Source organism: Antechinus flavipes, chromosome 3, assembly GCF_016432865.1.
Source record: "Antechinus flavipes isolate AdamAnt ecotype Samford, QLD, Australia chromosome 3, AdamAnt_v2, whole genome shotgun sequence".
Classification (NCBI taxonomy): domain Eukaryota; kingdom Metazoa; phylum Chordata; class Mammalia; order Dasyuromorphia; family Dasyuridae; genus Antechinus; species Antechinus flavipes.
Genome location: NC_067400.1, coordinates 552,965,126 through 552,986,613, shown reverse-complemented (window position 1 = coordinate 552,986,613; position 21,488 = coordinate 552,965,126). Strand labels below are relative to the sequence as shown.

At 33.5% G+C, this 21,488-nt stretch overlaps 1 protein-coding gene across 7 annotated transcripts in view; it reads left to right on the top strand.

Annotated features, from left to right (window-relative positions):
• The window catches only part of NUP98 (nucleoporin 98 and 96 precursor), a 98,725-nt gene that overhangs the window by 16,628 nt on the left and 60,609 nt on the right, over window positions 1–21,488 (top strand). For 6 of the 7 annotated variants that reach the window (XM_051987472.1, XM_051987473.1, XM_051987471.1 and 3 more), the window contains 9 exons: window positions 5,234–5,337; window positions 6,796–6,897; window positions 7,198–7,377; window positions 7,791–7,930; window positions 10,008–10,115; window positions 11,885–12,065; window positions 13,927–14,090; window positions 15,412–15,546; window positions 16,900–16,987. In XM_051987472.1, coding sequence (XP_051843432.1) covers window positions 5,262–5,337; window positions 6,796–6,897; window positions 7,198–7,377; window positions 7,791–7,930; window positions 10,008–10,115; window positions 11,885–12,065; window positions 13,927–14,090; window positions 15,412–15,546; window positions 16,900–16,987 — 1,174 coding nt within the window. In that variant the 5' untranslated portion in view covers window positions 5,234–5,261. Of the gene's footprint in view, window positions 1–402; window positions 872–5,233; window positions 5,338–6,795; window positions 6,898–7,197; window positions 7,378–7,790; window positions 7,931–10,007; window positions 10,116–11,884; window positions 12,066–13,926; window positions 14,091–15,411; window positions 15,547–16,899; window positions 16,988–21,488 lie in introns of those variants that run through there. The other variant, XM_051987476.1, reaches the window with a different exon arrangement.

The following is a 21,488-nucleotide window of genomic DNA, read 5'->3' as shown; positions in this document are numbered from 1 at the left end:
CCTTTAAGTATATAACGATTTCAACAATATAACTTTTAAAGCTGTCTAATAGTGATTCTTTCTGATATTCTGTTCTCTTCTTGCATTTTAGTTTTTACACTCAAAAATGCTTATTGATAGTTTGTTTTACATAAGATATACTTATATTGTTCACCCTTCTCTCTTGTCCTTCCAGAGAAGTTCCTTATAATAAAAAATAGAGGCAGGAGAAAACGGATTATGGAAGCTAACCAACACATCAAACATGTCTAACATATGCAGTATCCCAAACTCATAAATCTTTAAATATATATATATGAGAAAGAAGGATAATATACTCTCATTTTAAAGTTTTATAAATCTTTTCCTTGGTTTATCATCCTACATCAGCTAATAAAAGTCTTATTATTTTTCTCCCAAACCATCACTTTCATCATTTCTCATACTACTGATAATCCATTACATCCTAATCATACTGTAATTTGTTCAGCCATTCCCCAAATGTTGAGTTGTTGGGTACACCTTAATTTTCATTTCTTAGCTATCACTAAAAGCTATCACTATAAAATTTTTTATACTTAGGGCTGCCATCTTCCTTTTTTTTTTTTCTTTTTTTTGATATCATTGAAATATAGGTCTTACAAGTTTCACTGGGTCAAAGGGTATAGTTTATTGCTTTCTAGAATGTCTTATAAATCTCTCCTTATCAAATTTTTTTTCTCTACTGCATGCCAATTATTTCAGGTCTTCCCCATCCACAAACCTTCCTTTAACTTCTTCCATTCTATTCTAATTTATTTTCTGTTGTCCTTTTCTCAATACTTAACTCCTAGAAAATCATCACACAATCTTGTTATTCCGTTTCTGCTTTCTTCAATCAACATCAGTTCATGTAAGTCTTGCCAGACATTTCTAAATTTAGCCTGTTCATCATTTCTAATAAAACAGTAGCATTCCATTACTTTCATATACAATAACTATTCAGGTATTTCCCAATTGATTGGCATTTACTTAATTTCTAATTTCTTGCCACTACAAAAAGGATTGCTGCAAACATTTTTGTACATGCAGGTCCTTTTCCTTTTTTTTTTATGTTCTCTTTGGGATACAGACACAGTAGAGACACTGCTGGATCAAAGTATGGGCGCAATTTGATAGCCATTTAGTCATAGTTCCAAATTATTCTGCAGAATGACTCACTTCACAAATTCACCAGTAGGTCATTACTGTCCCAGTTTTCCCACATCTCCAATATTTATCATTTTTTCTTGTTATCTTAGGCAATCTGATAGGTGTGAGGTGGTACCTCAAGAGTTGTTTAATTTGTATTTCTCTAACCAGTAATGATGTAAAGCATTTTATTTATGTGACTACAGATGGCTTTACTTTCTTTATCAGAAAATTGTTCATATCCTTTTATCATTTATCAATTGAGTAATAACTTATATTACTAAATTTTTGACTCCATTCTCTATTTTAGAAATAAGACCTTTATTAGAAAAACTAGCTGTAAAAATTGTTTCCCAGCTTTGTTTACCCCATCATCTTGGCTACATTGGTTTTGTTTGTGTAAAATCTTTTGAATTTATGTAATCCAAATGATCCATTTTGCATTTCATAATGTTCTCTAGTTCTTTGGTCATAATTCCTCCCTTCCTCAGATCTGACAGATAAACTATTCCTTTCTCTCCTCTAACTTGTGATATCACCCTTTGTGTTTAAAACATAAAATCATTTTGACCTTGCTATAGGTTATGAGATGTTGGTCTATGTCTGGTTTCTACTGTACAATTTTCCAGTTTTCCCAGCAGTTTTTGTCAAATAGTGAGTTCTTATCTCAGAAGCTGGAGTTGGAAAACTTCTCTCTTTTTGTAGACATGAAGACATGTTCTTGGAAAATCCTCAAGATTCTGATAAAAAGCTATACTTGTAGGAGAATAACGAGATATAAAATAAACCCACATAAATGATCAGCATTTCTGTATATCAATAACAAAAAACATGCTAGAAGAGATAGTAAGAAATAGTTCATTCAAAATAACCATGGGCTCTATAAAATTGGGAATATATCATAAAGAACCCTAGGAATTATATGAAAATAATTATAAAAAAACACTTTTTACAAATATTTGTAAATTTTATAAATTTTATAAAATTTAAATAATTTTAAAGAGAAATATTGTTTGTGGATGAGTTGAGCAAATATGATAAAAATGACAATTCTACCTGAATTAACCTACTTATTCAGTGCCACTCCAGTTGAATTACCAAAAACAATTTATTAAGCTAGAAAAAATAATAAAATTTATTTGGAAGAACAAAAGTTCAGGAATCTCAAACACACAAAAAAAGTAAAGGCAGGAGGTCTAGCAGTGTCATATGTTAAACTGTATTATTTAGTGGTAATTATCTTTGTTAATTTTCAATTAAAGCTTTTTATTTTCAAAACATGCACAAGTAATTTTTCAACATTGATTCAACAAAGATTCTCTTCTTTTCCCCTATCACCTCCCCTAAATGGGCAAGTAATCCAATATATGTTGTACATGTTAAAATATATATTAAATCAAATCTATGTAAACATATTTGTACAATTATCTTGCTGCACAGGAAAAATCAGATCAAAAAGAAAAAATGAATGAGAAAACTAAAAGAGTGAGAATATTATGACCCACACTCCGTTCCCATACTATTCTCTCTGAGTACAGATGGCTCTTTTCATTACAAGATCATTGAAACCTTCTTCAATCATCTCATTGTTGGAAAGAGTCACGTCCATCAGAATTGATCGTCGTTCAATATTGTTATTGAACAATGTGTACAATGATCTCCTGGTAAAGTCTCTCCAGGCAGGCATCTCTAAAATCATCCTGCTGATCATTTCTTATAGAACAATAATATTCCATAACATTCATATGATATATGATATAACTTATTCAGCCATTCTCCAATTGATGGGCATCCACTCAGTTTCCAGTTTCTTGCCACTGTGAAAAGAACTGCCACATTTTTGTACATGTGCACAAGGTCCCTTTCCCTCCTTTAAGATCTCTTTGGGATATAGACCCAGTAGAAACACTGCTAGATCAAAGAGTATGCAGTTTGATAATTTTTTGAGCATAGTTCCAAATTGCTCTACAGAATGGCTGGATCTGTGCACATTTTATGTTGGTAATTATCAAAACTATCTAGTACTGATTAAAAAATAGAATAGTGAATTAGTGAGATACACAGTACACAGTGGTAAATGATTATAGTAACCTTATGTTTGACAGATATAAAGATTTAAGTTTTTGGAATAAGAATTCACTGTTTGGTAAATATATACTAAATGTGGACCAGTATGTTACACCATTTACCTAGATAAGATCAAGATGGATACATGACGTAAACAAAGTGAGATATGGTAAGTAAATTAGAAGGATTGTGCTAGCTGTGTGACCTTCAGCAAGTCATCTAACTCCAGTACCTCAGCCAAAAAAAAAAAGGTTATTAAACAGAATATCTATCAAATCTATATATAGAAGAAAAATTTGTGAATAAACAAGAGATGAAGAACAAAAATGGATAATTTAATTATATTAAATTAAAAAGGACTTGTAAAATAAAACCAGATAGCCAAAATAACAAGGAAAGCATAAAACTGGGAAATTTTTTTAGAGTTTATCAGATAAAGCCTCATTTCTCAAGAACTTTGTCAATAAAATACGAATCATTCCCCAATTGATAAAGTATGTGAATAGGTAGATTTTGGAGGAAGAAATCAAAGCCATATATAGACATATGAAAAAATGCTCTAAATCATTATTCATTAGAGAAAGAGAAATTAAAACAACTTTTGAGATGTCATTTTAATCTATCAGATTGGTTAAAATAATAGAGAATGACAAATGTTTGAGGGAATATAGAAAAACTGTTGGAACTGTAAATTGATCCAATCATTTTGGAAAATAATTTGGAAATTTTTAAACTTCATATACTGCTCTTTTGATCCAGGAATGCTACTATTAGGTCTGTTTCCCACTGTAATTAGGGGAAAAGAAAAAAAAATCTGTGTTCTGAAATATTTAAAGCAGCTCTCTTAGTGGTGGCAAAGAAGTGAAAATTAAAGATGCCTATCAATTGGGAAATGACCAAATAAGTGTTGCATAATCTTCAATCGATTACTACTATGCCATTAAAAAATGAGGAACTGGTTTGTTTTAGAAAAATGGAAAGATTTGCATGAAATAATGTAGTGAAATGAGCAGAACCATAAAAACATTGTATATAGTAACAGCATTGTTGTTTGAATTGAACGACAAGGCTATTCTGAATTATGTGAATGCTCAAGTCAACTACAAAGGACCTTTGAAGGAAGGTATTCAAAAAAAGAAATGATATATGAAACTACATTTTATAGTTTCATATTTATATCTGTGTCAATTTGTGGCCTTCTCTAGTGTGGTGCTGGAGGGAAGAAAGGAAGGAAGGAAACAGCTTGGAACTCAGTGCAACCTCTCCCTCCCCACCTCTCTCTCCTTTCTCTCTTCACACACACACACACACACCCCTGGGAAGTAGATGCACCATTAATATCCCCATGTTACAGATGAAGAAACTGAGGCAGAGATAAATTTGTCCAAAGTTTCACGCGTAAATACTTGTGAAAAGTATTTAAAGAACAGTAAAAAGATTCCCTATGAAACTGAAAACTTATATTAAAAAAGTATCTTAAATTTGACATGATAGTAACAAAAATGCCTTTCTTGTATGTTACCTTCTGAGACAATTTATAGTCACTTCTCTGTAATTTTGAGGTTTCATTGATGCTCCTGTTTTGTATCACAATCATTCAGCAACTCCTTTCCCTCCACAGATGCTCTTTCTTCTAACAAGTAAGCTTAGTCAAACAAAAAAAAAAATTTAACACATTGCAGTCTGAAGCTGTGAATTTTAGCAAGCACAGCAAGTGCTCTTGCAAGGCCCATTGTTTCTTTGTCAAGAGATAAAAAATTTCATAATTAATCTTTTGAAGTCATATGGTTGTTGCATTGATTAGAGTTCTAGAAAGAATTTAAAATATTTGTATCCCTCAATGTAATAGTGAATAAATGTCTTTCCCCTGTGGTGAACCAGCCCAGCCAGGTTTGTCTAGTATATGAAATGACTGAGGAATGATCAATGAACTAAACAGTGTACTTTTATAGAAGGTAGTTTGTATTGTGCTTATTACTTATAAAAAGAAATCAATATTTATTTTTCTTTTTCCTAGCTTCGTGAAGTGCTGAATCATTTCAAAGATGTTTAATAAATCATTTGGAACTCCCTTTGGGGGTGGCACTGGTGGCTTTGGCACAACTTCAACATTTGGACAGAGTAAGTCAGGATTTTAAAAAATATTAAATTTACTTAAAATACTCTTTAGGGTATTTTGAAGAATAAAAATATATGCTAGCTTTGTTTTAAAAATAATCTGTACTTTGGATATTTATGCTAGAAATTATATGAATTGTATTTTGAAATGAATTTATTTCAATAGTAGTGTAATAATTGGTTAACTTTTTTTAAGCTAAAGTTGTATTGATGCCTTTTATTTTTATAATACAATAATTTTCAGATATAAACTTCTTTTTCACTGTCACTTTCCTTGTAACAAAGAAAAACGTTTAAGGAAAACCAACCAACAATGATTATATTTTGACAGTGGTTTCTTGGTAATAGCACTTTGTGTCAGTTTATGCAAGTCTTCCAGGTTTCTCCAAAATTCTTTATGTTCATTATGGGAAGATAACTTTTGTGTTGGCCAAATGATAGCTAGATTTATTGAGCTCAAGATCTGAATTGGATCTTAGTGATTATCTGGCCCAGATCTCTCATTTTATTTTACTTTTTTAATTATTTAATTATTTTGCTGTCTTCTTTACACAAGTATCATTTCCATATATGTATATAAATACATATGACTGCCCTCTCTGCTCAGTGAGTCATCTCTTGTAATAAAGAAAAAGGAGGAAAATAGGGAGCAAACACTAAAATTAGTCAACTAATGAACAGTATTCCATATCAATCTTTTCACCTTTCTAAAAAATGTAAGGAGGTAACATTTTTTAAATTTCTTCTCCTGGGATAAGCTTTGTCATTGATAATTATACAGTGTTTTATACAATGTTTAGTTTCGTTCTTTTTTTTTTTTTTTTTTTTTAATTCTTTACATAGTATAGTCATTGGATGTATTGGTTTTTGTTTTCCTCCCTTTGGCTTACTTTGTTACACATTAGTTTGTATAAGTTTTCCCATTAAACCCCTCATTTTAAAGAGGAAGAAACTAATGCCTAAAGAAGGGCAGGGTTCTAGACTCTGCAGTCCAGCATTCTCTCCACTGTTTATACCACAGCTAAATTCTCATTGATAGGTGTCTTTCAGCAAATAATTGTTGAATAATTGTTCAATTCTAGCTACAAAAGATTTTTTTTTTTTTTTGGGAAAAAAAATACAATGCACTAAGCATTGACATAGTTTTAACAGTCTTTGAAGTTGGATGTTTCTATCTTGAATAACCAACCAAGTTGGAAAGATGACATCTTGAAATTTTCATGTCTGAGAATTCTGCTATTACTATATGCATCTCTCTAAGTAGTTAACTTGGGACATTTGTTCTTTGTTTTCTCTTTACTAGATTCCTGGAAACCATGGAATCCTTAAAGGGGGATAGAGTTTGTCCATGGACAAAACAATCAATGAATATCTATAAATTTAGCATCTAAATTTTTTTACTTCTAGTCTCATAACTTGTAAATCAGACTGAACTGTTTCAACTAGATTTTGCTTTTGCAGACACTGGTTTTGGTACCACAAGTGGAGGGGCATTTGGAACATCTGCATTTGGTTCCAACAACAATACTGGAGGCCTCTTTGGAAACACACAGACTAAACCAGGTAGGATGGTATATAATTAACTCTGTTGATTGGTCAGTATAGGCATGCTCTTTAAAAATAAAAATAAAAAAACAATAAGGCTGTTTCATGTAAATTTAATAAGAATCATAGGCATGAGAATATTAATATGGGATTTCGTGACTATGTAATGGAATTTGGTCATAAGATAATATTGTTTTCATTAGAAAATGACATTGATCCAGATATCTCTATGGGGATTATGGTTGTAAATGGCATTTGAATTTGTCTAATGGAAAAAATAATTGCCTTAGAATCATTTCTTTTGGCTTGTGTTTTCAGGTGGCTTGTTTGGATCAAATTCATTTAGCCAACCAGCCACCTCCTCCACAAGCACTGGCTTTGGATTTGGAACATCAACAGGGACATCAAATAGCTTGTTTGGAGCTGCTAGTACCGGAGCAAGTCTCTTCTCATCCCAGAACAATGCCTTCGCACAAAATAAACCTACTGGTTTTGGAAGTAAGTATAGCACAATATAACAGATAAGTAATAGATGGAGTGGAGTTTGGGGAGATTTTTTTTTTTTTAAATCAGTGACCTGGTAATTAAAGCTTATAAGTTTTAACTTGTGTTTTAAATAACTTAGAGATATGTGATCAGAGGAGAATAAAAATATAAATTGATTTAAAAAATAAATTTGAAGTGGTTTTGTTAATGTCTCTTTCAAAAAAAAGCCTTAAATATGCACATAATTATTGCCATCATAGATTATTACTTTTATAAGTGAGTTTCAATTAATTTTGATTCAGTAAATTTTTATTAAACATTTATTGTGAATAGAGCTCTATTTAGGACCATAGAAAATTCTGAATCTTTTATTTCAAGAGACTCAACCATCTTTCCCTTTAGCATTTCCTTTTTCTTTTTTGTAGATTTTGGAACAAGCACTAGCAGTGGAGGTCTATTTGGAACCACAAATACAACTTCCAACCCTTTTGGTGGCACATCTACTTCCCTTTTTGGACCGAGTAGTTTTACAGCAGCTCCTACTGGAACTACCATAAAGTTTAATGTAAGTTTTCTTTTCCCCTCTTTCCCTTTGAAAGAAAGCATTAGAACTTTTGTGTCCTGGGATTACTTTTTAGAATTGCCATTTAAAAGTATTTCATGTCTCTGAAGTGCATTACCTACTCTGCCAATCTTTCAAATATAAATGTTGACATAGAAATTCACCAAGTGAATATGCTCTATATAATCTTAAGTACTAAGTTTCTGTTATAAGACTTATTTATTAATATTGTGAAAATCATCTTGTCTAATTCTTTGTCTTTTGGAAGAATCTGTTCTAGAATAATCCAGATATGATCCAGTGCCTGTGTCTTACAAGCCAACATAGTCCCTTATTTGGCTAGTTTTTGATTATTTGAAAGTTTTACTTTGATTAAGCCTTACTTTTTCTTCTTTTTTTTGTGATACATAACTTGCATATTTTTGCCTTCTTCAAATAAGTGTTGTCCATGAAGTAGTGAGGTGTCTGCTGATTCCTTTTCTCTTCTAGCCATATATGTTGGCTAGCATTGCAGTTAGAACTCTACAGATTGCAAAATTGAGTGGAAATAAATAATTTTGTTTCACTGAGACTATTCCTACCTTTGCAATCAGAGCATAGTACTTGGTACCTTAAAAAGGTGTATATTTATGTTTGAGAGGCCCTAGTATTTTAGCTCTGTACTACCGTCTCATTTTATTAATTAATTGCTACCTCTAAATTGAAGTCATGGCACTGGTTTTTTGGGGTTTTTTAATAGTAATGGTTATCATTCTGTGTTTATGGGATTGTGGGGCATATAAGTAATTTGCGAGGAGGTGTGGGGCAGGGAAGGATAGTTAGATCGGGATTCTATAGAGCACCAGCCTTCGAGTCAAAAGAATCTGAATTCAACTGTGGCCTTAGATAATGGCAGGGTGACCCTGGGCAAGTAACTTAATTCCATTAGTCTCAAAAACATGTAGGTTCTGAATGGCTAGTCATTGACTTACTACATTTAAGGATAAAAGAAGAGAGGAAAAGAAAATAGAGAAAAACTCACTTTGGGCACTTTTGTGTGAAGCTCCTTTAAGAAGGATTTGGTATTGTTCCTCAGTTTCTTTGACAATTTAAACGTGTCTAAATCATTGAAATGACATGAGGTAATAATGTGGTTTTTTTTTCAGATATGTTGAGTAGAGGATTTCTTTGGAAGAGAGGAGACCACATTTGTTTCTGCACATATATATATATATATATATATATATATATATATATATATATATAATGCCAGGAGATTTTATAAGAAGCAAATGATGTCCAGGATAGGTTTAGAAGATTATCTTAAAATTAGTCTCTGAAAGAAGTATTATTTTGGGCACATAATAAAGGAATAACTCCAGAAAATAATTCAGGCATCACATTGAATTGAAATTTCTGGATTTGGAATCCTGAATTGAAAGTAAAGTGGAATATAATTGACAATGTAGTATTTCATTCAATCAGTTCCCAAGAAAAACCATAGAAACTGGAAAAACAATGAAAGTAGGAATGTTTTTCTTCAATAATGTCAGAATCAAATTTGCGTATGTTATGTTTTAAAAGAATCACAACAGTAATAAAATAATTTGGGGTCAGAAGTATAAAAGTCACAATATAGGTTTTTAAATATAAGTTTTTGACCAGATCTCAAATACAGTTTGTGTATATAATATTATGGAACTAATTATTCCATACATCATAATTTAGTATTGATTAACTAAACATAGATTTGAATATCCATGTGATGTCTGCAAGAGTGCTATTCTTTTTTTTTTTTTTTTTTTTTACATATCTATCATGGAAAAATGCTTGCATATTTGAAAAGATACTTCAAAAGTCATTTGTGCTTAATTTCCTTATCTGTAAAATGGAGAAATGATTTAGTAATTGCCTCATAGGATTGTTGTCAATTGTTATACATGTCACTTGTTAAAATAGTGCTCCTATTATTTACAACCTGGCTCTTGGGACAGAATTGCTACAGAAATTGGGAATTGAGAGCACAATGAGAAGCAATGAAAGCACAAGAGAAGAAATACAGTTTGTTAGAATTTTATGGTTTTTCTTCTTCCATTTATAGCCTCCAACTGGCACAGATACTATGGTCAAAGCTGGAGTTAGCACTAACATTAGTACCAAACACCAATGTATTACTGCTATGAAAGAATATGAAAGCAAATCACTGGAGGTGAGTATGTTACAATATATTATTGATAAACTTGGCTCTGTATCTTTATCCCAAAACAAGCTATTGTGATGTAGCAGAAGGAGCAATGGATCTGAAATTAGAAAAGGTAGGTTTAGGTATCCACTTCCCTTTTGTTAATCAACCATCTGATTCTGTGACTATTTTTTTTTTCTGTAAAAGAATAATAATAATAATGCACCACATATGAGATTGTTTTGGTAATCAAATGAGATGATTTATATAAAGCATTTTACCAGTGAGCTATTAGCAGCTTTGTGTAAGATTTTTTTTTATTTCTGGAGTTAAGCTAGCAGATTAAACTTGAACTTAAACTTAAAATGAATTAAATAAGTAGCTCTTTTTAAAGAAAACTCTTTTAAAAAATTGTTTTTGAATTCTGAAATTAGCCAAATAAAAGGACTGTTTCCATGAACAGAAAAGGATTATACATGAAATTATGGGTCTCTGATGGAGCTTGCTTTTGTATGTGTAAAACAAATTTATTGGATAACAATCAAAACTGTCATGATGTCTTATTCTGCATTTTTATTCCATTACCTTCCCGTATTGAAGTGAAGACCATGCTTCATCCCTGGATGCAATCCTCTGAAATCATGGTTGTTCATTGCATTGATTAGTTTTCAAAGTTGTTTGTTTTAAAATGTTATTGTTTTATTATAAATTGTTTTCTTGATCCTTCTCCCTGTGTACAAGTCTTCTTAGACTTCTCTGAAATCATTACCTTCATCATTTCTAGCACAGCAGAATAATCTTTATGGATGTAGTTGTATCATTCCTCTATTTGGAAATATTAAATGGTTTCTTGTTGATGTGTAAATGAAGTTTATTATCTTCTAGTTTGCATTCAAAACTTTATATAACCCACTCCCACCCTGCCTTTCCAGTTTTTCTCATTAGTTTTCCTTTCTACATTCTTTGCTTTGGCTAGTTTGCAGAGCTCTTTGTCATTGAGACTTGCATACCATTATTAGCCTTACATACCATTATTTATGCCTAGAATGACCTCCCTTCCTTTTTTTGCCTGTTAAATTCTTAGACATTCTTTGAAGTTCCAATTTTAATGCCCTTTTATATTCCACACATGTTCCCTGAAGCTGTCATTTCCCTTGTGTTATCAACATACCTCCTCAGACCTCACTTCTGACTTGGTTTTATTACTTTTCTAATGCATTTATCTGTAATTAAAAAAAAAAAAAAAGACTGCATGTTATCTGTTTTGAAATCTTCCCACAAGGTCAGAACTTAGTGTCTTATCTATACTTTGTATTTCAATATCAATAATGTTTTCCATACATTTTTTGTTATTGTTGAATTCTTTTAGGAGATCCCTTTGTTCTGCAGTATTATTTTGGAATGAATATAATGTCAATGTCTAACAGCTGTGTTGTGTAATGAGTAGAATGCCAGGCGTGGTGTCAGGACCACTTGGGTTCAAAACCAAGCCTCAAGACATACTTAACTAGCTGTGTGACCCTGGACAAGTTTTTCCTTTGTTTTAGTTTCCTCATTTATAAAATGGGGTGATAATACATCTACCTCCCAGTATTATTGTAAAAATTAAATAAGCTAACTCTAAAGCATTAGTACATGCCTGCCACATAATAAGTGCTATGTAAAAGTATGCTGCTGCTGTGTCATTTGCTTTTAGTAATAGGGAAAACTATTCATTCCTGTACTTTTATGTAAAGGCACTTATCAAATATTTACCTATGAAATGACTGAGAATGTTAATGTGTTTTTGTTCTTAGGAACTTCGTTTGGAAGATTATCAAGCTAACAGGAAAGGTCCTCAGAACCAGGTGGGAGCAGGTGCCACCACAGGGCTGTTTGGCTCCTCTACAGCCACCTCCAGCACCACGGGCCTCTTTGGAAACTCCACTACTAATGCAGGTTTTGCATATGGCCCGAATAAAACTGGCTTTGGGACAAGTAAGAATCTTAATTGGGCTATATTATATTGGAAATTGGCTCCATGTTATGTGCTCGGGACAATAATATTGTGTTAAATGAACTGCTTGGTTTCTTTTTGTAATTGCTTTACTAAAAATTCAACATTGAAGAACAGTAGTACCATAGACTAAGCTTGTTCTAGTAATTACTTACATTTCAATTAATTTTACCACATGAACTAAGAATGTGCCACTCATTCCCTCTCATTTCTTCCTAATTAGTTTCTTTGTTCTTTTCGTCTCATTCACTTGTATTTATGGTTAAGATTGATGTGTATACCATTCTTCTGATTTTAATTTTTTCACTTTGCAGTAGTATCTAAAGGGCTTTACATACATACACACACACACACACACACACACAGGTTTTGTTTTTTTGGTTCTTCATGCTTTGACTATCTTAAATGCAGTATATTACTTTTCACTAATGGGCCATGATTTAACTATTCTCTTGCTGTTTGATATTTAGGTGATTTCCAGGTAAGGTTTTTTGATGCTGGAAAAAATTTTTCATTTTTATAATTACATATAATTCAATGAAAATCTTGAAAAATTAGGTCAATGAATATGATTTTTTATTTTGTTTTATTTTATTTACTTGTAATTTACTTGTACCATGTATTGTCAGGTTCAAAAAGATTGACAATACTGCTTATAGAATGTATCTGTTCCTTCATGATATACTAGCATTGTTTCCTTGCTTTTAATTATCTTTGCCAATTTGATAGGCAAAAAAAATTAAGAATTTGAAGTACTTCAGAGTTATTTTAATTTGCATTTCTGATTATTAGTGAGGTTAAGCATTTCTCAAGTGATTACTAGTAATTTGTTTATTCTTTTGAAAAAAATATCCATTATGGGTTAGGGTCTCTTTGCTTTCAAGAATTGGATTCCAACAGTAGAAAGAAAGCTGAATCAGAGAATCTGGGTTTTATTCCTCACTTTGCCACTTAGTAACTTTTTACTTTTGGGAAGTTATTTAATCTTTGGGGCCTTAGTTTCCTTATCTCAAAAATGAGAGGATTGGGCAAGATGACCTCAGTTCTAAATTGTTGAATGGGAAGGAGAAAAGGAATAGCATTTATTAAGTTCCTACTATGTACCTGGCTCTGTCCTAAACACTTTACAGATACTCTCATTTGATCCTCACACTAACACTGCGAGATAGATGCCATTTTACATCTCCATTTTACAGTTGAGGAAACTGAGGCATACAGTAGTTTTACTTGCTATATATATAGAAAGATAAGTAGGTAGGTAGGTAGGTAGATAGTATAGTCATATATTAGAAGGTATAAGAGGGTAGATTTGAACTCTTGTTCTTTATCACTCTAAGCAAGTTCTCTATCCTTTGAACCATCTTGTTCCTTCTCTGCATTGATCCTATGATTTGAATTCCAGGATTTTTCATGGTTTGACTTAAGAAAAACATATAGCACATTTTAGAAGATGATGTAAAATGAGGCATTCTGCTGAGGTAGAACACAACCAGTAGAATGGAACTCAAGGCAATTGATCTTAAGTGATGGCACCACCACGATTTTGGCCAAAGCCCTTAAATTCTATATACTTCAGTTTCTTCCTTGGAAAATGTAGAAAATCATTATACTACCCACCTGAGGCAAAATTATGAGAAGAACTATGTGAAAAGGAATTAGCTGTGAGGGGACTATATTTGTAAGCTCTTATTCATTAAATGCTTGCAGGAGTGTCCTTCTTGCTATATATGTGATATTCTCTGTTTGGAGGAAAAAAATCAAGTATGGAATGTGTTGTATAAGATTTCAATTACACATGGGCTACTGATATTTTCCCTGAATTTATTTTCTTTTGCCTGAAAGGTACTACTGGATTCGGGACAAATACAGGTAGTCTCTTTGGTCAGCCAACTCAGCCAACCACCAGCCTCTTCAGTAAGCCTTTTGGTCCAGCTGCAACTACCCAGAATGCTGGCTTTTCATTTGGGAATACCAACACTCTTGGACAGCCAAATACCAACACGATGGTAAGGAAACATACCTAGCACAAGAGCACAGACTAATAGGAAGGGGCCTAGTACTGCTGCTACAGTTGTCAAGAGCCAGTCATCTCAGTCCATTAGGTTGCCGGGAAGCTGCCTCTGCTTGTGGATCTTGAACAAATTTCCCTCTTTTGATAATGCTTAACCATTGTGCTGCCCTTCAAGATTTCCTCCTGTGGAAGTAATCTCTCCTTTATCTAAAGTCACCTTTCTTTGTACCCCTCTTGTATTCTATATTCACATCTATGCCTTTTCTTCTCTACTAAATTGTACGAGTACTTTAGAACATAGAAACCTTGTCTTACTTATCTTTGCTTAGTGGAATGTTTTGCACATAGTAGGCATTATTGCATATGTTTATAGGTTGAATGAGTATTTTTCCAGTGTCTGTAAATATAACAACCTAATTCTTAAAAATCATGATTATGTTGGTTGTGGTTCCTGTAGAAAAGGAGATTGGATTCTTTATAAATGGTCATTAATTCTTTTGTTTGAGGCAGCTAAGTGTCACAGTGGCTAGTGCTACAGACCTGGAGTCCTGGAAGACTTGAGTTCAAATGTGACCTCATTTGCTTACTAGCTGTGCGATGCTGGACAAGTAATTTAACTGTGTTTGCTTCAGTTTTCTCATCTGTAAAGTGAGTTGGAGAAGAAAAACCATCCAGTATCCGTACTAAGAAAGCCCCAGAAGGGGTCACAAAGAGTTGGTCATGGCTAAAATGGCTGAAAAACAATGGAACATTTTCTTGTAAGGGTCAATTCAGGGATGCATTGAAAAGATTGATTCCCATTTTACTTACCACTTAAATTTATTATCCTGTTTCTGTGTGTTTTCCCCAAATTAACTAAGGCACATTATTAGAAGTATTGGGCAGTCCAAATCTAATTTTTATCAAAGTCCTTTTTTTTTTCAATGACACATTTGGGGGATTTAAATGAAGTTTTAAATTGTCTTGGTTTCAGTGGTCTCACTTTCATTGAAAATTATATAACTAGTTGCATAATCATCTCAAAAAGTCTAGTTTTTTTAAGTTTAGTGGTAATAATTAGATCTTTTAAACTTTCTCTTGCTAAAGGAAATACCTGACCCAAATTAGCACTGCACTATCAATAAATTTACCATCTTTCAGAGTATTTTCTTCTTTGGGTCCTAAAAGCACTGTTTGATACAGCCATAAAAATCTGTTGATTAACATGCTTGAAGATGCTTCTTACCTTTAGTTGACTATATGGGTATACTGTGGGGCAATTTATAAGACAAACTGGGATTGGCATGCTTGCTTTCAACCTAGATTACTGTTTGCAGGGTTTATTTGGGGGAACCCAAGCCTCATCTGGAAGTCTTTTTGGGACAGCTACAAATACGAGTGCTGCTACCGGATTTGGAACAGGAACAGGCCTCTTTGGGCCAACCAACACAGGATTTGGTGCTGTTGGTTCGGTATGTTTTCAGTGTTGACTATGATTTGAGGGTACATGGATGTAACCTGCCCTTTAAAAATGGATACCATGACAAGTATTTATGAGGAAAGGCTAACTTTGCCTGTTTGTATTAGTTTCTAGAGAGTGCATTATGTGGTTCAATAATAAGAGTTTATTAATTTCACATATGTGACTTTGTGCTTAGTATGCACAGAACTTATTTAATATTGCTCATTAGTTATTAGATGCAAGTACAAGACTCCTTTACCAAAATCTTGGGATTTTGGTTTGACTTTTATTGCTAATGCTTTTAATGTACTCGTGGTAGTCTTGTTCTATTCAGAATATATAATTAATTATGCAACATTATTATTGAGTCTGAATAGAAATGACAAAGCATTCTGTTAGTTTCAAAGCAGACCATGTTCCTTTGCCTAGCAGCACTCATTATGGTGTTTGTAGAGGAGTCTTTTTGGTGATCACCCAGTGTCTGATGGCTTTCATGATGGCAACTAAATTCTTTGCTTCCTGCCCACGTAACATTTCAATTGAAGTAGTTTAAATTCTAAAATGGTCATTGAAATATATATGTGGTCATAATAACAACTGATAATTACATAGTGCTTTTAGGTTTGCAAAGCATCATTTCGGTAATGAGAATAAATGATATTTTGCTAGTTGTAATAATAGAGTTGACATATAAGCTACAATGTGACATGATATGAATATCTCTTGTATGATACATGGTTGTGACATGGGAATGTAGAAAGAATGCTAAAGTAGATCTGGTTTTCCAGTTTCTTCTTTGATGCTGAGCATAACTTTTAACCTTGAGGCACAGTTTCCTTGTCTGTCAAGTATAATTTTATTTGCATTCTATACCTCAGAAAAGTTGTGAAAATAGAATGCTTTGTAAACTATAAAGCACCACATAAATTTGAGTTTGTTATTGTTTCACTTAAAATGAAGAGGGAATTGGGATGGGAAAGTATCAGTTCTGTTACTCTGGAGTTTATTTTTTGATAATACTAGCCAGATAAGTCAGTTTGAGAAATTGAGAAAACTAAGACTTTTTTCAAGATTTTTACAGTGTCTTTGTATGTAATTAACTGTCACTTCGTTTTAGTGGAATGATAATTGTATAAAATCCATTATAGAAGCCAAGTGTTTTAAGTGCCAGCATAGGTTTCTTCCTTTTCTTCGTTGCTTATCTTAATGTTTTTATAGTTTTCTAGATTTTCATATTATGCTCCAAAAGAGCATACTGCCATTAGTTGGAAGTGTTGATGTGCTTGACTCTACTCATTACCTCTTGTATTAAAGGAAACACCTCATAATATTTTAATATGAATTATGTTCTCTTCCCTTTTAGACCCTGTTTGGCAGTAACAAGCCTGCTGCATTTGGAACTACTACAACCAGTGCTCCTTCGTTTGGTACAACCAGTAGCGGGCTCTTTGGTAACAAACCAACCCTGACTTTAGGAACCAATACAAACACTTCCAATTTTGGTACATATAAAAAGCAGGGTTAACTCTCTTAAGTTACACTGACTATACTACACTCCAGGTCACCAATCTCCTAATACTAAATGATTTTGAATAATTTAAAATGTTCAGGTAAGCCATGAAGGTTATGAAAAAGAAATTATGTTAAGAACAGAGGTGAATAAAACTGCCCTTTAACTTAAAAAAAAAAAAAAAAAACCCTCATTCTTATAGAATTGAATCCTATTCATCCTTTCCCAGTCTCCTTCCTCCAACTTGGAGGTTTATTGACTATGTGACACAATATACCTTTGTATAATGGTTTATTGATTTAAAATGATTATGTGGCATGCCTCATTATGAGAAGTTGCTTTTTGTGTAAATAATCTAGTCAGAATGTTCTATCTGGCATATGCTAGCCTCATGGCCCTTGTTATTCTTTTCTAAGAGATGTTTTTTGGAATAAATTATGGTACCTGAATAATCAATGCAGTTTTTTAAATATAAGAATTCAAGAACTGAATCTGGCATACATCCTTAAATTTAATATACCAAATTATTATATGTACTTCTTGAACTTTTAAATTTCATTATTTGGGAGCATTATCTTGTCTTAAAGGTCTGGTGATAATTCTTGACAGACCCATTTAGATCTTTGCTGGAGCCAAATTTTTGTTTAAGGAAATAAATTCCTCTTTGGGAGATGATGAACTAAGGGACTAGATTATTACAGGTTAACAATCACAAGTTAAATATCACAGCAAATGTTATTCCCTTACCAGCAGTGAGTTTTTTTAAATTGTTGTATTGTTGAAAAAGACAAGTCTGCTAAGATATTGAGGTGTAAAGTTCATTTTATGGGAAGCTTGAGCTTTATTATCATTATGTTAAGTAATAGCCGTGTGACAGCAGCTAGACTGTGATGGGTAATATTTTAATCTTGAATTTGTGAATTTGGTGTCAAAGGACATAATATCATTCACTTCCATTGACTATTTCTGTTTTTGTGCTTTAAAAAAATTGGTCATAGTTTGTAATGTCCATGCTAGCTTTCTGGAGGTTCTCTGGACGGGCCTTGGTCTTTAGATGGAGAAGTGGTGTGAAGGCAGGAGAGCTACCACAAGATTGGTCAAAGATGACGTCAGGAATCTGGAGTCTTTGAGATTGTGGCTGAGACTCTCAGATCCCAGTCCTCCCAACCCCTAAATACCTCAGTACAATTACATCACTACAACAACTGAGCATGTACCAACTGTAGAACCATATCACACCAAATATATGCCAACTTGAGTGATTATATCATTACATCACCTTATATGTTTAACTAGAGAACAATTATCCCATCAATCACACTGAGTAGGTGCTAACTATAAGCACCTTGCGGTCCTTGATTCATGTATACCTTTCCAGAATTCCTGCCCTCTACATGTCCCTCTTTCTTTTGTTTTAGAACCCAGGTGATCACGCCCTCCCTGACTTGTCAGGAAGGGAGGTGAGAACACCAAAGGGAAATGAGTCAAATCAGATATTGTTAGCAGATTTCCTCTGGGTTGAGGGTAATTGAAACAGATATACATAAATTGATCAGCATGGGAGGTATTACACAATCATATAGTAATATAACACAGACTAGTAGTGATGTAACAAACTATGAATCAACAAGAGGAATTATACATGTATAATATAATTATACATATATAAGTTCTAGGAGGGTATATAAATAATAATCACACATACACCTCCTTCAGCAGCTGAGAGATAGTCCATTATTTCATGTGTCAAGGAATCCAGTGATTTCTAAAAGTTGAAGGTCCTGCAAGTCTTATCATGTCGCAGGGAATCCGATGATTCCTGCAGGTTTTGAAGTCCTGCAACAGTCTCATCAACAATATCTGATATTAATGAGTCAATTGCCATAACTGCCATGCTCTTTCAGGGGAGGGCACAGTCAGCGATGGAACCACCCGATGTTTCTTGGGTCTTCGTTTCAAGGGTCATCGCCGTCTCTCTCTCTCCAAAGGACAAGGCGAATACAACTCGTTGGCAACCATCTGATTTCCTTCTCCATCTGTAGAGATACAAGCAAACCCTCTTCCCCAAGCAGTTAACCTATCTGGTCCCTTCTATTCACCACTTTCTGGATTTCTCCACATCACCTGGCGATTATCTAAAAATAGTGGAGCTGTTTGCACTGGACATTGCCTTTCCAGCAGGTTATAAAACCTGTCTGCCGGAGGCAGTGACTTTATTAAAAATCAAAAAATAGTGTAAAGAGCTAAAGTGAAAGTTATCTAGTGTTATCTGTGGCTCCCCCTTTCTTTTGTTTTTGGAGGAGCATCTTGATGTCTCTGTTTCTCTTTTCTACTATTGCTTGTTCTTGAGGATTAAAAGGTATGCCAGTGCTGTGTAAAATCTTATACTGTGCACAAAAGTGTGCAAAATGTTTAGAAGTATATGCAGGACCATTATCTGTTTTTATTGCTTGTGGCACATCCATAATTGAAAATGCTTGTATAAGGAATTCAGTGACCACTCGAGCTGTCTCTTTTGCTGCTGTTATTGCAAAAAGTAAATCCTGAAAAGGTGTGTACTACAACATGTATGAAAAACAGACAGTCAAAAGATTTATAATGGATCATATCCATTTACCAAATTTAATTGGGTTTCAAATCACAAGGGTTCTTCCTTGGAGGGAACGTATGAGCGTGCAAAGGAAGGCCAGCTGAACAGGCTTTTACTATGCTCCTAGCTTCCTCTCTTGTTATCCCAAATTGCAAGTGTAAAGTTCGAACAGCCTGATTATATTTAGAATGAACTTATTGGGCTGTCTGAAATAAAAGACTATTGGCTAACATTGTTAGAATGCAATCTGACTTTGAATTTACATCAAAAATAGGGCATGGAAGTCCACTATGAGAGTGGACGTACAATATAAAAATCTTAGGGGGGATGCTCACTTGCTCTTGAAGCTCCTTAAAGAGCTGATATATATTGGAAGCTACGAATGTTATTTGGGCTGTGGTAATTTTTTGTACCACACCTACTGAATAGCCTGAATCAGATATTATATTTATATCTTTTGGACAATAAGTAAAAACTAACATAATTGATTACAATTTATTCTGCTGAGTGGACTGAAAAGGAGTTCTGAATATTTTTATAGTTAAGTCATGAAAGTATACAGCATAAATGTTATATTTGGATGTATCTGTAAAGATAATTGGTCCTTTAAGAGGAACCTTAGAAATCTTCAAGAATCCATCACCAATTATGTAATAGTATGGTTATCTTTAATGGAGACCTGTGTGTAAAATTTGGAATCGTGGCCAATAAAATTTGCCACTCTGGGATGGTTTCACAGCATACATTAATTTGTGCATTGGTATAAAAGGTGTATATTTTGTCAGGTCCAGATAATTGTACTTCTCGCTTAATGGCCTTTAATAAAATTGTAGCCACAAGCACTGGATAAGAAGTAAGGCTTTGTTCTGGTCGTGCTGGGAGGGTCACCCACTCTATCAGACTGTTTCCTTGATGAAGGACTGCTGTGGGTGCCTCTTGTGTAGCAAAAACTAATATTTCCAAGGGTTTTTGAGTGATTCAATATATTGGATAAAGCCAGTTCAACTTCTCTCAAAGCCTCTTGAGCTTCTTTCTTTTGTAAGCGGCGTGGTGAGCCTAAAGCAGTGTCTCCTCTTAAAATTCCATATAATAGTTCTAATTGATAGGTAGTTAAGCCTAACACTGGACAACATCCATTTAATATCTCCTAACAACTTCTGAAACTCATTTAAGATGTTCAACTTCTCTGTTCTTAAAGAAAGTTTTTATACTGTAAGCACCATAGGATATACTTCATATCCCAAATATTGTAGTTCCTTAGTGTTTCTATGGTCTTTTGTAGACATGCTTCTAATATTTGCTCCTCAAGTGCACACCCCAAGATATCATCCATGTAATATAATAATAATATTTTTAGAAATGCTTTCCTTAGTGGAGTAAGAACAGCAGCAACATACATTTGACACATAGTAGGGCTATTTTTCATTCCCTGTGCCCAAACTGTCCATTCATATCTTTTATAAGGCTCAGCTAAATTAACGCTGGGCACTGAAAAGGCAAATCTTCTCATATCCTCCTTATGTAGAGGGATAGAATAGAAGCAATCCTTAATGTCTATAACCCAAAGAGGCCATTCTCTAGACAACTGAGTAGGAGATGGAAGTCCAGGCCGAAGAATTCCCATAGTTTCCATCTGTTCGTTTACTTTTCTCAGATCAGTCAACATCCCCCATTTTCCATGTTCTTTTTCACAACAAATACAGGGGAATTCCAAGGACTTAGTCCCAAGGTTGTAAATGTCCTTGTTCAAGTTGCTCCTGTACTATATCTCATAAGGCCTGAATTTTATCACTACCCACACTGGTGTATCAGTTTTCCATTGAAAAGGAATAGATGAGTGTTGGCAGGCCTT